General features: G+C 37.3%; 1 protein-coding gene across 2 annotated transcripts in view; it reads left to right on the top strand.

The window, feature by feature from the left end:
* The window catches only part of CSMD3 (CUB and Sushi multiple domains 3), a 1158685-nt gene that overhangs the window by 962905 nt on the left and 179771 nt on the right, over positions 1-16009 (top strand). For both annotated transcript variants that reach the window (XM_039525141.1, XM_039525140.1), the window contains 3 exons: positions 461-585; positions 4068-4164; positions 5490-5594. In XM_039525141.1, the coding sequence (XP_039381075.1) occupies positions 461-585; positions 4068-4164; positions 5490-5594 (327 nt within the window). The remainder of the gene's footprint in view (positions 1-460; positions 586-4067; positions 4165-5489; positions 5595-16009) is intronic.

The raw sequence follows: 16009 nt of genomic DNA, 5'->3' as shown, positions 1-16009 counted from the left end.
TTGAAGCAACAAAGTAGTAGCATTGATCAAAACCTCTTTTTTATGCCAAGTGCTTTCCCCTTATATATTTAGATCACATATAACTATTTAAAATTCATTATTAAAGAGTAACAATACTTATTTTATTTTTCTAAGATTAGTAGGACACATTCAAACTGATTTCACTTTGTTAAAATTCAGATGACCATGTCTGAGGGATATTAAAATGATTTAGTCTGGTAGATAGCTACCCTGTTTTAAATTTTCCTTTATTCTTTTCAATTAATTTAAAAATAGAATTTGAAGTATAAGGAAGTATAATTTTCCTGAGGCCAACATGAATTTCAAAATATAGTATCACTTTACAAGAGTTTGCATCTCTAGTATACTGATCATTGGGTTAGCTTTTATTACATCTTTTCTCAGTTCTAAAGAAGTGCTGTGTCAAACTTCTTTTTTTGCTCCATGTATTTCCTTCCAGTACCTTGTGGTGGAATTTTAACTAAGCGCAAAGGGACCATTTTGTCTTCTGGTTATCCTGAGCCTTATGACAACAATCTGAATTGTGTGTGGAAGATCACAGTGCCAGAGGGAGCTGGAATTCAAGTAAGAATATATATAATTTTCTTGTTATCATCATAGGTTTAAAGCTGATCTTTGCAGAGATGACAGCATGGAAAGATAATTGATTCATAAACATTTTACTAAGCAATTAACAACTGTCACAATGGAATTTGTTACACAATTCTTTTTAAATATGGGCGGTGGAGGAACCTGAAAAGATATATCTACACCCTTTTCCCAAAAGAACCCGTTGCTGGAACATTTATGATTGGCATTATATTATTTCAGTAAGTCAAAATGATTTGTTGCAGACTGTAGAAATTGAAATTGTGTTTTACAAATATAACTAAATTCCCTTGTCATGAATAAAAAATATCTGGATTACATTCTCAAGTGGGTTATGCAGATTTTCCTTAAAAAAGTCTGTCTGTTGGGGGGGAAATAAATATATATTTATAAACTTACTACAATATGGGCCTGAGCCAAAGCCTAGTGAAATTAATGAAAAATTCTTATGCCTGTAACCTGGGCGGTGGGGCTTGGGCTTTGGCCTCCCTGCCTGGGGTGGCAGGTCTCAGGTTTCAGTCCAGTGTCCTGGGCTCATGTACTAATTTTTTGTCATCAGAAGGGAGTCGCAGAGCAATGAAGTCTGAGAACCCCTAAATTAATGACTAGTATAGAAAAAGCCAAATATGAGCCTATTTATCATGTCCTATAATTCAACAGCAAAGAACACAAATTAGATGTAAAAGCAACATGTTTAATATGTACAGGAGACAGTTAAAAAGCAAGTTCATAATTAAGGAGGCAATTCTCTTTTTAAGATTTTAAAAAGGGAATAAACTATTGTATGAATAATAATAGTGTCACTAGTGTACAAGCTAATTATTGGATCTCCAACTACTTGACTAGAAAAAAATCTGTCTGTACTTGGTAGAAGAATATAGGAATTTCCATATCAGATCAGATCGGTACTCCATCTAGTCTAATATCCTGTCTGTGAGAGTCAGGGGAGGCATGACCATGTGTAACCATGGAAGGCTTCCCTACTGCCCCCTTGTAGTTTTTCCTGCCATTCAGGACTGGAGTGACGTTTTATAAATTCTCCCATTAAGTGAGCTGGAGCCAATAGGTTTTGTTACCCCTTGTGTCTGACTATGATCAGGAAGGGGCTGAATGCCTACAAGGGGGTGTTGCATAAAGCTGGATGAAACTTGGAATTTCCATTCAATGGGAAATTCTAACATTTTGAAAACATTTTTGTTATAATTCAGGAAGGTAGGGGTATCCCAATGGGTTCCCCCATGTTGGGGAAGCCTGGGGAGTCATAGTCAGCTCTGGGAGTCTTGAAGCCCTGAGAGCTCCAGTTCAAACTGGGGCTTTTAGGGTTTCCAGGGCTGTCAGGCTCCCTGCTGTATAGCAAGGGGCATAGAAACCCTGAGGGCTCTGTCTCAAGCTTTGGCTCTGTCTCTCAGAGCTTTCATTCTGGTTCTGTGGCAGGGAGCCTAGAAGCGCTGCGGTCTCCAGCTCCAGGGTAATCTGTATGGCAGGGCTGCCCCGGAATTGGCCAAGCCTGGAAGCCCAGGTTCCTCAGCAGCTTGGTAGATGAGTGGGCAGGAAACCAGGGAGTTGAGATCCTGCCTGTCTTTTGGTGAAAGCCTGTTGAAAGGTTTTGACAAGATTGATATTAAAAAAAAAAAGGTTTCTCAAAAAATTTCCAATCAGCTCAAAGGGTGTACATCTTAAAAGAGTGAGGTATCTTTAGAGGAGGTTTTGGAACAAATTGATAAATCATACTTCACCAATCTTTGAGGGGATCAACAAACATGTGGATCAAGGCGATCCAGTGGATATAGTGTACTTAGATTTTCAGAAAGCCTTTGACAAGGTCCCTCATTGAAGGCTCTTACGCAAAGTAAGCTGCCATGGGATAAGAGGGAAGGTGCTGTCATGGATTGGTAACTGGCTAAAATATAGGAAACAAAGGGCAGGTATAAATGGTCAGTTTTCAGAATGAAGAGAGGTAAATAGTGATGTCCCCCAGGGGTCTGTTCTGGGACCAGTTCTATTCAACATATTCATAAATCATCTGGAAAAAGGGGTAAGCAGTGAGGTGGCAAAATTTGCAGATGATACAAAATTACTAAAGATAGTTAAGACCCTGGCAGACTGCAAAGAGCTACAAAAGGATCTCTCAAAACTGGGTGACTGGGAAACAAAATGGCAGATGAAATTTAATGTTGATAAATACAAAGTAATGGACATTGGAAAACATAATCCCAATTATACATATAAAATGACGGGGTGTAAATTAGCTGTTATCACTCAAGAAGGAGATCTTGGAATCCTTGTGGATAGTTCTCTGAAAACATCCAAACAATGTGCAGCGGCAGTCTAAAAAAGGAAATAGAATGCTCGGAATAATTAAGAAAGTGATACATAATAGGTCAGAAAATACTATGTTGCCTCTATATAAATCCATGGTACACCCACATCTGGAATACTGTGTGCAGATGTGGTCGCCCCATCTCAAAAAAGATATATTGGAATTGGAAAAAGGTTAAGAAAAAAGCAACAAAAATAGTAGAGGTATGCGACAGCTTCCATATGAGGAGAGGTTAATAAGACTGGGACTTTTCAGCTTGGAAAAGAGACGGCTAAGGGGAGAGCTGGTTGAGGTCTATAAAATCATGACTGGTGTAGAGAAAGTAAACAAGGAAGTATTGTTTACTACTTCTCATAACACAAGAACTAGGGGTCACCAAATGAAATTAATAGGCAACAGGTTTAAAACAAATAAAAGGAAGTATTTCTTCACACAACACATAATCAACTGAGGGACTCCTTACCAGAGGATGTTGTGAAGGCCAACACCATAACAACCTGTGGAACTCCTTGCCAAAGTATGTTGTGAAGGTGAAGACCATAACCATTCAAAAAAGAATTAGATAAATTCATGGAGGATAGGTCCATCAATGGTTATTAGCCAGGATAGGCAGGAATGGTGTCCCTAGCCTCTGTTTGCCAGAAGCTGGGAATGAGCGACAGGGGATGGATCACTTGATGATTACCTGTTCTGTTCATTCCCTCTAGGGCACCTGGCACTGGCCACTGTGGGAAGACAGGATACTTGGCTAGATGGACCTTTGGTCTGACCCAGTAGGGCCATTCTTATGTTCTTATCTTTACGTGACTGAATACCTTTATACATCTGGCCTTTTGTTCCATTTTCCCCCTCAGTGGTCTTCAAATATCATCCATCGAGCCATATCCTGTCCTCAGTTAGCACACAAGGCTCTGTGGTTCCTTTCAGAGGCAACATATTGTCCTAGCTAATGGTCAAAAAAATTATGTCAGAATCAGAAATTTGAAAAACCAGATACGAAATATTTTTTGCTTGCTTCAGGAGCTGAGTTTTTCTACTCCCAATAAAGAGCACAGCTTTACACAACTTTTGCATGATTCAAAATTACAGCTTGTAACTAAATTAAATCATACTCTGGGCCTTCCATTTTCATTCGTAGGTGCAGGTTGTGAGTTTTGCTACGGAGCACAACTGGGACTCTTTGGATTTTTACGATGGTGCTGACAACAATGCTCCAAGGCTTGGAAGTTATTCAGGTGAGTGAGTTAAGAAAGTGTATACTAAGTAAATTATAGATGCAGCTCTTTATTGTAAACACAAGGCTCTTTGTAGTTCTTTTTTGTGTTTCTTCTGAAGGTGACAACTCACACTTGTTATAAGCTTTGTTCCAGCCAACAGGGCCTTGAATTGTAATACTGAAAAGTTGAAAGATTTTTCAAAAGAATATTATGAATGTAATTTAGAGGGCCTCAAACTACATGCAACATTCCCATGGATGTCATCTCCTGCTGCTGTAACGATTCAGTGGTTTTATGCATATAGAAAAATAACGGCCTTAGGTTCCAAAAACACACTCCTGTATTTCTTGGCTAACGTATTCTGTTTTATTTATTTATTTAATGTTACTGTTTATTTAGTTCCCAGTCCTGCAATGGGGTTTGGGAGGGCACAAAACTTAGAGAAATTTTAATAAATAGCTAACCATCCCATTCTCTGGCTGCCTTCTCCCTTAAATTAAATTAAAACCATACTTTACAGTTTAATATAAAGTACTGCCAATTAATAGCCACCATTTCCCCAACCTTCAGCCAACCCTCTCATGAAAAGGAAACTCTTAATAGCTGTCACAATGTACAAAATGAAAGAGCACAAAATTCCAGAACCAAAAGAAGCGTTTCTCTCTTTGTTTCTTGGAAGAAGAGTGTGCGTATCAGATTGACTAATTGATTTATCTTTTAAAAAAATCTCCATTATCTCTTAAAGTAGGGATTTATCTTCTCTAGATCATTCACACCCTTTTTGCACTTTCTTCCATTCCACCTCTTCCTTATTTGTTAAATGTCATCTAGGAACTATTCTATAAAGCCACTACCCTGTTCTCCAAAATCCTCCTCAATACCCATGGGTGCTCTGATATTGACAAGTAATAAGCTGACTAACAATGGAGATGAGTTAAGAATTTCTTGTTATATTTAATTGTAAGTGGTCAGATCATAGTGATTATAGTATTTGCACCTTTCATTTATGCCACTACGAATAAATAATCCTCCTTTTCCTAATAAAAATGTGTGAGTGGGAAACCTGCAAATTAGACCACATGGCTCTAGTAACTACAGCTCTCGCCTCCAAGCTTGTGATACATTGAGCATGTTATCAAATCTCTCAGAGGAACTGGTATACCACAACACTCCCACAGTGATGCCTCTCACTGAAGCTGGTTATACAGTACATGCAGTGAACTTCTGTGCCTTTTTTATGTACATTTTTCTGGAAGAATTTCATATAGCTACTTATGAATAACTCTGGATTTCAGCTTTTAAGCATAGTCATAATGGAATAATATTTTACTTTCTCTTTTCAGGAACTACAATTCCTGCACTGCTCAACAGCACATCTAACAACTTATACCTAAACTTTCAGTCTGATATTAGTGTTTCAGCTGCTGGGTTTCATCTTGAATATACAGGTAATGCCCATACAATAGATTAATTCAAAGAGTTTGTTGAAAGTTGTTATTTTTCAGACATAGATGTGTGCTGTGAAGGGGTAAAGTTCAACCTATTGCACACAATGAACCAATCACTGATACCTTTGAAGTCAGCTGCAACCTTTGATTCCAATGGAAGCAAGACTAGACCTGCAGTCTTTGTTGCTGGGAGTGGCATGTCTAATTCATTTTGCACTCCTCTTATGTTTTCCCATGTGTGAATGCTTTTCTGATTACACCATTGTGAGGAGTAAATGCAGGTCAATTTTTGTACATAACACCTGTACAAAATTTTGAGTCCATAACCCAAGGCAAAAGAGACAAAGATTAAGTACTTTTTATGCATATTGTTATTACAGTAATGATTGGAAGAGTGTGCGTATCAGATTGATTGACTAATTGATTTATCTTTTAAAAAAATCTCCATTATCTCTTAAAGTAGGGCTTTTATCTTCTCTAGATCATTCACACCCTTTTTGCACTTTCTTCCATTCCACCTCTTCCTTATTTGTTAAATGTCATCTAGGAACTATTCTATAAGGCCACTACCCTGTTCTCCAAAATCCTCCTCAATACCCATGGGTGCTCTGATATTGACAAGTAATAAGCTGACTAACAATGGAGATGAGTTAAGAATTTCTTGTTATATTTAATTGTAAGTGGTCAGATCATAGTGATTATAGTATTTGCACCTTTCATTTATGCCACTACGAATAAATAATCCTCCTTTTCCTAATAAAAATGTGTGAGTGGGAAACCTGCAAATTAGACCACATGGCTCTAGTAACTACAGCTCTCGCCTCCAAGCTTGTGATACATTGAGCATGTTATCAAACCTCTCAGAGGAACTGGTATACCACAACACTCCCACAGTGATGCCTCTCACTGAAGCTGGTTATACAGTACATGCGGTGAACTTCTGTGCCTTTTTTATGTACATTTTTCTGGAAGAATTTCATATAGCTACTTATGAATAACTCTGGATTTCAGCTTTTAAGCATAGTCATAATGGAATAATATTTTACTTTCTCTTTTCAGGAACTACAATTCCTGCACTGCTCAACAGCACATCTAACAACTTATACCTAAACTTTCAGTCTGATATTAGTGTTTCAGCTGCTGGGTTTCATCTTGAATATACAGGTAATGCCCATACAATAGATTAATTCAAAGAGTTTGTTGAAAGTTGTTATTTTTCAGACATAGATGTGTGCTGTGAAGGGGTAAAGTTCAACCTATTGCACACAATGAACCAATCACTGATACCTTTGAAGTCAGCTGCAACCTTTGATTCCAATGGAAGCAAGACTAGACCTGCAGTCTTTGTTGCTGGGAGTGGCATGTCTAATTCATTTTGCACTCCTCTTATGTTTTCCCATGTGTGAATGCTTTTCTGATTACACCATTGTGAGGAGTAAATGCAGGTCAATTTTTGTACATAACACCTGTACAAAATTTTGAGTCCATAACCCAAGGCAAAAGAGACAAAGATTAAGTACTTTTTATGCATATTGTTATTACAGTAATTATAATAACCTTGTATTATTGGACTAATTCAGAATATTTACTTAGACACTGCCAATAATTTTAAATATATTTTTAAAAATGTATTATTTGATATAGCGACAAAAACATTCCATTATGTAGATCTGATAAGAGAATATTCATTTCTGAAATAATGTAGCCAAAGCACACTAATCTGTTGTATGATTCCACAACTAGTCAGTGAAGGAACTAAATGCTATAATTACCTAATCAAATACACAACATTCATTTAAAATAAGTTTTTTTTCACATGGAAGAGAAGAGTCAACAGCATAAGCATCATATTCCATCTAAAAACCTATATAGTTATAGACCATCTCTCAAAAAAGCATCTTCAGTGATTGTGGAAAGCCAGAATGTCCATTGCAAAATGAAGTGCTCTTGCCTTAAAGCTAAGTGCTGTTAATATTGTTATTTTGTTATACTAGTGACTTGTACTACACTCTCTGCTAATTAAGAACCATGACTACCTTCATCAACTTCTGCTCCAAGTGTAAAGTATACTTCTTCGATCTTGCCTTGTCTAATATAAACACCTGTCAAAATGTATATATAATTTATTAAAACAAACAAACAAAAAAACCGCACCAAAACAAAACACTTCATTGAACACATATTTTCCCTGGGGAAAAGATGAAAGAAATTAAAAGCCACATGTGGCAGATGTTAGTCATGTTGCTTAATGAACTTTTGGAAAGAGTTCAGATATGATGATGAGGATGGTATAAGAACCTGAACAGAATAGAAGAGAATTATCTGAAAAATTCTCGTTGTTGATGACGATAGTAATAATACAAATGTCTTCTCATTTCTACTTATTTATAACAATAATTATTACAATATTTTATAATTAAACTGGATTGTCTCAGCCAGTCCTCGTGCAGGAATTCTGACAGTAACCGGTAGAGTTCTTTACATTTTTCCTAGGTGCACAATTCCCTGTGCACTAATTGGTTCTGTTGACTGATATGTGTATTACTGATCTTCTGAGCAGTTTTACAGTATGCAAATCTCGTACTTTGATTGTTTGACAGTCTATATTAATTAGTCAGAAGGCAGGGTCTTGCACAATCGCTACATGGTCATTTCTCTATAACTGTACACTTGGTGTTGGTTACTGTAATTCTTCTGATCTGGTTAGATTCTGTACTCAGAATTTTCCAGCTGTTTTCCTTTTGAAAGGGTACCACCTCAGCTTCTCACATGTACAGAGTGATGAAGAAAAAACTCCAGAATATAAGAGCATTGCCAATAAGAAGGGTTATTGGGAAAGATGCATATGAAGGAGGGAGACTGGGAAATAAAGAAGGAGAAAAGGAGGATAAAATGTCAGCATAATAGTAACCTGTGACTGCCTTCTTTTAATGCTGCAGTAAGTGTATCCTGGGCTAAGAAACTCTGAATCCAAAATATCTGGGGTGCATTAGTCTCCATGTATATTCAGCCTAAGAAAGGGTTATCACCTTGTAAAAAAGAAGCACTGCTTGTATAAATTGCTAGCTGTGCCGTACCCACTCTTGCCTTTGTACGGTAAACTATTCAAGATCTTCTTTACTATTTGTTTTGCTTAGCATTTTTTGCCTGTTATAAAGTGACACTTTATAAAAGGACATACATACATACATACATACATATATGGTGTTTTTGTATATAAGAATTAGAGGTCATGGTCATCATTCTTGTTTAAAGGGGTGAATTTAATCTAAATCTCAATAAAGACTTACAGGATGTGAATATAATTTACATGCTTTTTGACAGAAAACGGTTTCATGGAATTTAGATCTTGTTGAATTAATTTTATGTCATTCTTTGATTAAATTAGAAGTTTAACACAGGTAAGTGTGTTGACATAATATATTTAGTTATCTGCAAACTGATTGACTTAGTACCACATGACATTCTGAATAAAAAAGTACTATATACATTCAATATATTATATATTAAAGGGATTAACAAGTGGCTAATTGATTGATCTCATAATATAATTCTTAATGGGCAAGCATAGGTGTAGTAAAATCTGAAAGGTATTTGTGCTCCACCCATTGTTATTTAGTATTTTTATTGATAATGTAGAAGAAAACATGAAATCATTGCTGATTAATTTTGCAGATGACACAAAGGTTAATGCAGTAGTAAATTAAAATGTGGATAGGTCATTTCTACAGATCTATCTGGAGAGTTTGGTGTGTGAGACACAATTGTACATTTGTTTTAACAGAGTCAAAAGGCAAAGTCATCTATCTAGAAACAAAGAACATAACCACACTTTTGGGGGTGGGGGGAACTGTATCGTGGAAAACAATGAGTCCTAAAAAAGGTTTATGGGTGATAGTATATAACAAATTGAACATGGCCTTCCACTGGAATGCTGTGTATTGGAGTGTATTGAAGTGCTAATGTATTCCTTGGATATATAAAAAAGTGAGGAATGAGTGGGGATAGGGAACTGGAATTACTTCTCCTTACAATATTGGTGAGGCAGAATACTGTGACAAATTTTGGTGTCCACAATTTAAATTGGATGTTGAAAAATAGGAGTGTGTTTAGAGAACTCAAAGAATAAACTGGTATCTAGAAAACACAGATTACATTGAGAGACTTAAAGAGATGAAACTATTATTTTATTGAAGAGGAGATTAAGAAATGACTTGATCAAGATCTATAAGTACTTACAAAGGGAGAAGATAACTGAGGATAGCACTCAATGTATAAGAAAAGACAAAACAAGATCCAATAACTGGAAGTTGAAGCTAGAAATATTCAAATGGAAAACAAGGCACAATTAACCAGTGGAACGGATAACCAAGGGATGTGGCACATTCTCCATTGCTTGGAGATATAGATATGGATATAAAAGATATTCTCTAATTCATCCACAAGTAATCGAGCTCTATGTAAGAATTATTGAATGAAGAGCTATGACTTGTGGTATGCAGGTCAGATTAAATTATCATTATAATCTTTTCTGACCTTGAAATCTATGAAATTTTATAGATTGTTTAAGTAAATCATCACTGAGGAAAAAAATTAAGATGTAAAAATTATGACAATTACTCATCAAGTATAATATAAAAATTAAAATAATTGAATTAAACACAAAAGCACTTATACAGTTTTAAATGTAGCATATGCATAATCCTCAAGTGTAAGAACAAATATGTAGGAGCATAAAAATATCACAATTTATTCTACAATATATGGAATCTCAAAAAATGAGTGTGTGTGTTTTTGCATGTGAGCACAGTCCTATATAACCAGGCAAAATAGTAGAACTTGTGTAACTGAGACTTAAAGACAATACGAAACATGCTCTTCACACAGACATACACCATCACCACCACAAAACAATATTGTTCTGTGCTGCTGGAATACTGTGAGAACCCATTCTGTGTCACAACAAAACAATGGTTATCAAGGATGGACCTCTGGATCTTGGTTTATCACATGTATTTGTTTAATCTGACAAGAAGACAAATTCTTCATTATGTCACACATGGTTGTTATATCGCACATGGGAGTTGTGGATTGGGAAAAGGCATCTTCAAATATCCCTTCTTATTTTAGCAAAGGATTGAGAGGGGTGATTTGATCAGGCCAGCAGAGGAGGTGGCCACTCCCTGGAGTACTGGTTAGAAGAAGGCAAGGGGGTTCTAAGGCTACCCTGCCTGTTCAGCGTGCACATAGTGCATCTACTTGAGCCTGGGCTTTGGAGAGTAGAGTAGAATCTCCACTTTGCTTGGGCATGCATTGGCCAGTTTAGGAGGATGAGGGAGATGATTGGCTCCAGTGAAAGACCCCACCACCATTCCCCATGGTATGAATCCCCAAGAACACAACAGTCATTTTTGCTGCTGGAAGGTGCCCCACTCCTCTGCCTTATAAGTGCTGTATCTGTCAGAGCTGGCTTCCCAGGCTTGTCGAGGGTCTAACCCAATCACCTTTTGGGATCAGGAAGGAACTTTTCCTTCTGGGCAATATTGACAAGGTGGCTTTTCGGTTATTTGTTTTTGTTTTTCCACTTTTCTCACAGTGTCTCGGAAGTAGGGGATAATAAGCATAGAAATAACACCCCATCCATCAACACCCCCCCCCACCAAAAATGGTATTGGGATCATCAATATGGTCCTAACTTCTGTCCAGTATCTTTTGAGCATGATAAGAGGCTTTACGGTTCCAGATTCTGGGGTAAACCTGAGCACATGACCCACAGGGACTGGGAGATCCTAATAGGCCGTGAGGTGAGGGGAAACTTTAAGTCTTCTAAGAATGAGCCCCCATTATCTGTCCTCTTGTATTCTTTCATGGTGGGAAGGTGGTGGGATTCTGCATTGGGCTGAATCAGGATTTTGATAGCAGAATGTTGTCAAAGGAAACCAACCCTCATTCTTTGATTGCATTGCATTAAGACAAGATGGTAAGTGATTTGTTTGTTTGTAATTCATTAGAGTGTCAGACATTTGTGTTGCACGTTTCAAGTAAATTAGATCAGCTTAGGTGGTCACTTGAAGGTGGGCATTTTGTAGTAGAGCAGATACTTTATTTTAGCACTAGTTCTTCTTTTGTATTTACACTGTCATTGCATAGAAACAGATATGAAGAAAATTAGGATATGAGGAAGCCCACTATAAATATGCTGATACAATATGCAACATAATTGGCATTTTCTTTCAATGTGTTCATTTATATTGTTTTTCACTGGAATTAAACCTTCTTAACATTTGGAAATTTCCCATCACCTCAGGTTTACTTCGTTTGTGGTGTTTCATTTTTAGAGCAGATTATTGATGGAAAAAAAGATATTTGTGAATATTTAGGGGAGGAGGCATGAAAGAACTAGACATTTGCTCTCATGGTTTTCACAACCTTTTTCCCTTTATCATTCGTATAAGTAAGTTAAGTGTTTTTTTAATTTTATTTATTTATTTTTAATCACAAGTATTCAAGAGATGCAAAAGTCTTGAGAAATACTCTTACACTGGACTGGCCATGTTGAAATCCTTTTTGATTCTCATTCTCTTGTTTATTAATGTTTTAAACATCCAATTAAGAAACAGAAACAACTTAGGGGACCAGTCATGCACTATGAATAATGAATAGTCAAAATACACAGTATGTGAACACCCTATACCATCAGCATCAATAACCATCATGTTGCCACTAGATAGTTTACAGGACTTCTGCTAAGTCCATTAATGGGGATGCGTAAGGAATGGTGTCCCTAGCCTCTGTTTATCAGACGGTGGAGATGGATGGCAGGAGAGAGATCACTTGATCATTACCTGTTAGGTTCACTCCCTCTGGGGCACCTGGCATTGGCTACTATTGGTAGACAGGATACTGAGCTAGATGGACCTTTGATCTGACCCAGTATGGCCATTCTTATGTTATGTTCTTAATTAATTAATATAACATAATAAATTCCTCTGAGTTCCATCATCATATGATTCACTGGTAGTTAGGGAGTAACACAAGGATAAGGAACACAAGTGGGGTTTAAGTTAAATTGTTTATTTATAAATTGTCTTTTTATTAAGTGAAAGAAGGCAAAGCAGTCTGTTAACTGTGGAGATTGTATTACTACTGAATTTTCACAAGGAAAAAAGGAGCCTGTTAACAGTACAGATATACCGATAAAATAAAGGTTAAAAACTGCCTCCATCCATGTTCCTCAGCTCAGCAATCTGAAAGTTCAAATGGTTAACAAGTAGTTTTCACCCCACAAAATATGTTGGAAACAGGGCCAGCTTTAGGCCGATTCCCCCGAATCGGGCCCTGCGCCTAAGAGGGCCCCGCGCCCTAAAGAAGAGCGCCAAACTTTTTAATTTTTACTCACCCGGCAGTGGTCCAGGACTTCAGCGTGGGTCCTTCACTCACTCTGGGTCTTCGGTGGCATTTTGGCGGTGGGTCCTTCAGTGCTGGGGAAGACCTGGAGCGAGTGAAGGACCCACCGCCAAAGTGCCGCTGAAGACCCGGACCGCTGCCGGGTATTCGAATCAGGCCCCACAGTTCCTAAAGTCAGCCCTGGTTGGAAAATACTATTTTTATTTTTAATTGGCATTTCTGAACCTACTATGTATTATTTTTCAAATTAGCATTTGTGACCCTGGTTTCATAAGAACCTTTTGTAAGACGCTGTAAACAAGTTTTCAGCTTACTTTAATACTGGCTTAACAATCAAAAGGAAAGTTGTCATGTTTAATGTTTAAACAAAATGTTCATTTTTTAAATATCAAAGTTCTTTTTTATGGTTACTAAACCAGTATAAAAATTCTTTCAAGAGATTTGTATCCCAGAAGGAACTTTGCGGCTACACATTGAGTAGCAGGAAATATTTGAGTTTCATGAAAAATGCCTATATTTGACCAGATGTAATAATAGTAATAATAATAATAATTAATAATATTTTCTTGTATTTATTCATAAATATAACATCAGTGTTTCTAACAGTTGCAGTTTTACTAGTGGTGTATTTAAATAGTGTGGAATACCAGGAATCATTTCATACGGATATTTAAATTTTTTTTTTGTCAGTAATTCTTATAAATGTTCTTCAGTGGACTGACAGTTTAGTTCACAGGCTGTTTAACAGTATATGTGTGTGTGTGAAAGAGCGAGTGTTAGGGTACATCCATACTATCCGCCAGATCAGCAGGTAGCGATTGATCTATCAGGGATCGATATATCACATCTCATCTAGACGTGATATGTCAATCCCCGAATGTGCTCCTGTCGACTCTGGAACTCCACCAGAGCGAGCGGCAGAAGCGGAGATGACTGGGGAGCCACGGCCGTCGATCCCGTGCCGTGAGAATGGGAGGTAAGTTGAAATAAGATACGTCGACTTTAGCTACGCTATTCCTGTAGCTGAAGTTGCATATCTTACATCGACCCCCAACCCACCAGTGTAGACCAGGCCCTGGAGAGAGACAGAGGGCTGGTCTACACTAAGGGGGAAAATCGATATAAGATCGCCGCCTTCAGCTCGTGGTGAATAACGTAGCTGAAGTCGATATCTCATATCATCGACCCTCACCACGGGGATCGGCGCGTGTCGGCTCTCCATCTGCCGCCACCGCCCGCCGCAGTGCGGTGGTGGTTCCGAATCGAGCTCGAATAGAGGGATGATCGTATCGGATGATAGATGCGCGCGGATGATAGGATATATATCGATCGCCGATCGATAACGATCCGCCCGGGGTAGTGAGTGTGAACACAGAGATGGTGGGGTGGGTGTGTTAATATAGCTTATTGAAGCTTTTTAAAATAAAAGAATAAGTATTTGACCAAACCTCATTGATGCACTGTGGTCTGCAAAGGGTAGCGGGATATTTATCAGAAGTAAACAAGTTGGATCACTTTTCCAGGATTCTAGGGAGGGGCTATATCCATAAGTGTTATCATAAGTTTAGGTGTTACCATATCTTTTTTGACTGGGGAGCATTGTGTGACATTAAAAGATTTTTTGTGCCCTGGAATTAAAATTGCACTGACAAAATAATAGTAAAGGTTGTACTGGAGGAAAGATAGAGCAGGTGACCTAATAGTGGAGGTCTTTTTGTCTCATGGAATCATCAGTAGTGGACCCGGTGAACTAATTTCTATAATTCTATAATTTCTAGAATTTAGTAACAAAAACTCAAACCCAAATAATGAGGATTATGTTTTCAGTTATGACTTATTAATATATCAGAACAGTAACTAAAGTTGTGAAATAAAAAGCCATTTCTTAAGTTTCATTACTATATATGTCTTTTTTTTTAAGTCTAGTACTGATATCACACTGTCTGGAGTGGCTCATGAGCAAGAATATCAACCTCAAGGCAAACTGTTAAGAAGCAGAGCACAAACCCCAAACTTATTGTGACGTCTATACTTAGATTTCACCAACCAATAATGAGTGTGAACTCCTCAGGCACCATAAGAGGTCATTTGTCCTCAAGTAATTTATTGCCTAAGTTAACAGTGACCAGAAGTGGTTACCCTCAATGATGTGTCTGAGGCCCTATGTTAGTTATATCCAGTCCCTGATGATCAAATGTCCACAGCACAAAACAGCCATCATGGTTGTTATTCTTGGTAGTCTCAGTGAAGAGAATGCTGTCTTCAATAGACATTTCAAGTGGTTTATCCAAGTTAGGTTTGAGGTATATTTGTGTATTGAGAAGCTTGCATCGCTGTTGTCTTGTGTTTTGCCTGTTGCATGGATAACCAGTCTTCAGGCTCGAGCAGTATTAATCTGGTCGTCATTTTCTAGCAATATAAGTGCATTTAAAAAGTGATATACTACAGCTTGCTTTTTTAGGATAAGAATTATCGTCTCAATTATATGTTAAAAAAACATCATCTTAGTCCCTAAATAGCAGGCATTTAAGTTGGATTTTCGTGCTTCTATTTTGGTGTTAACAATAAAACTAATACTGATGCTATTATAATATTAGGCTGATGACACTTCTTAGTCATATGCAAAATACATCTCATAAAGGACCTAATTTATGTGACATATTTTGTATGCCACTATCAGCTTTCAATTTGAATATACTATATACATGCACTTTTTTAAAGAGAAAAACTAAATTTTCTCTGAAAATTCCAGATGAAACACTTCCAGATGAAGCAATCAGTCACTTTAATAGGTTTTCAGACATACAAATGCCAATTATGACAATATTTTGACAAGGAAATCCCACAAAATTCCCCCCTTAGCATACATACCAGAAGCATATGCTTATAGTCCCTGATGTAACAAATCACTTCATTGTATTCCTAACTTTAAGCCTGTTAGAAGTGAGTAGAATTACTCATGCTTAATTTTAAGAACATGCTTAACTACTTTGCAGGATTGATGCCAT

Source organism: Mauremys reevesii, linkage group 2 (assembly GCF_016161935.1).
Source record: "Mauremys reevesii isolate NIE-2019 linkage group 2, ASM1616193v1, whole genome shotgun sequence".
Taxonomy (NCBI): Eukaryota; Metazoa; Chordata; order Testudines; family Geoemydidae; genus Mauremys; species Mauremys reevesii.
The sequence above is the reverse complement of the archived record's forward strand: the minus strand, read 5'-3'. Positions and strand labels throughout refer to the sequence as shown.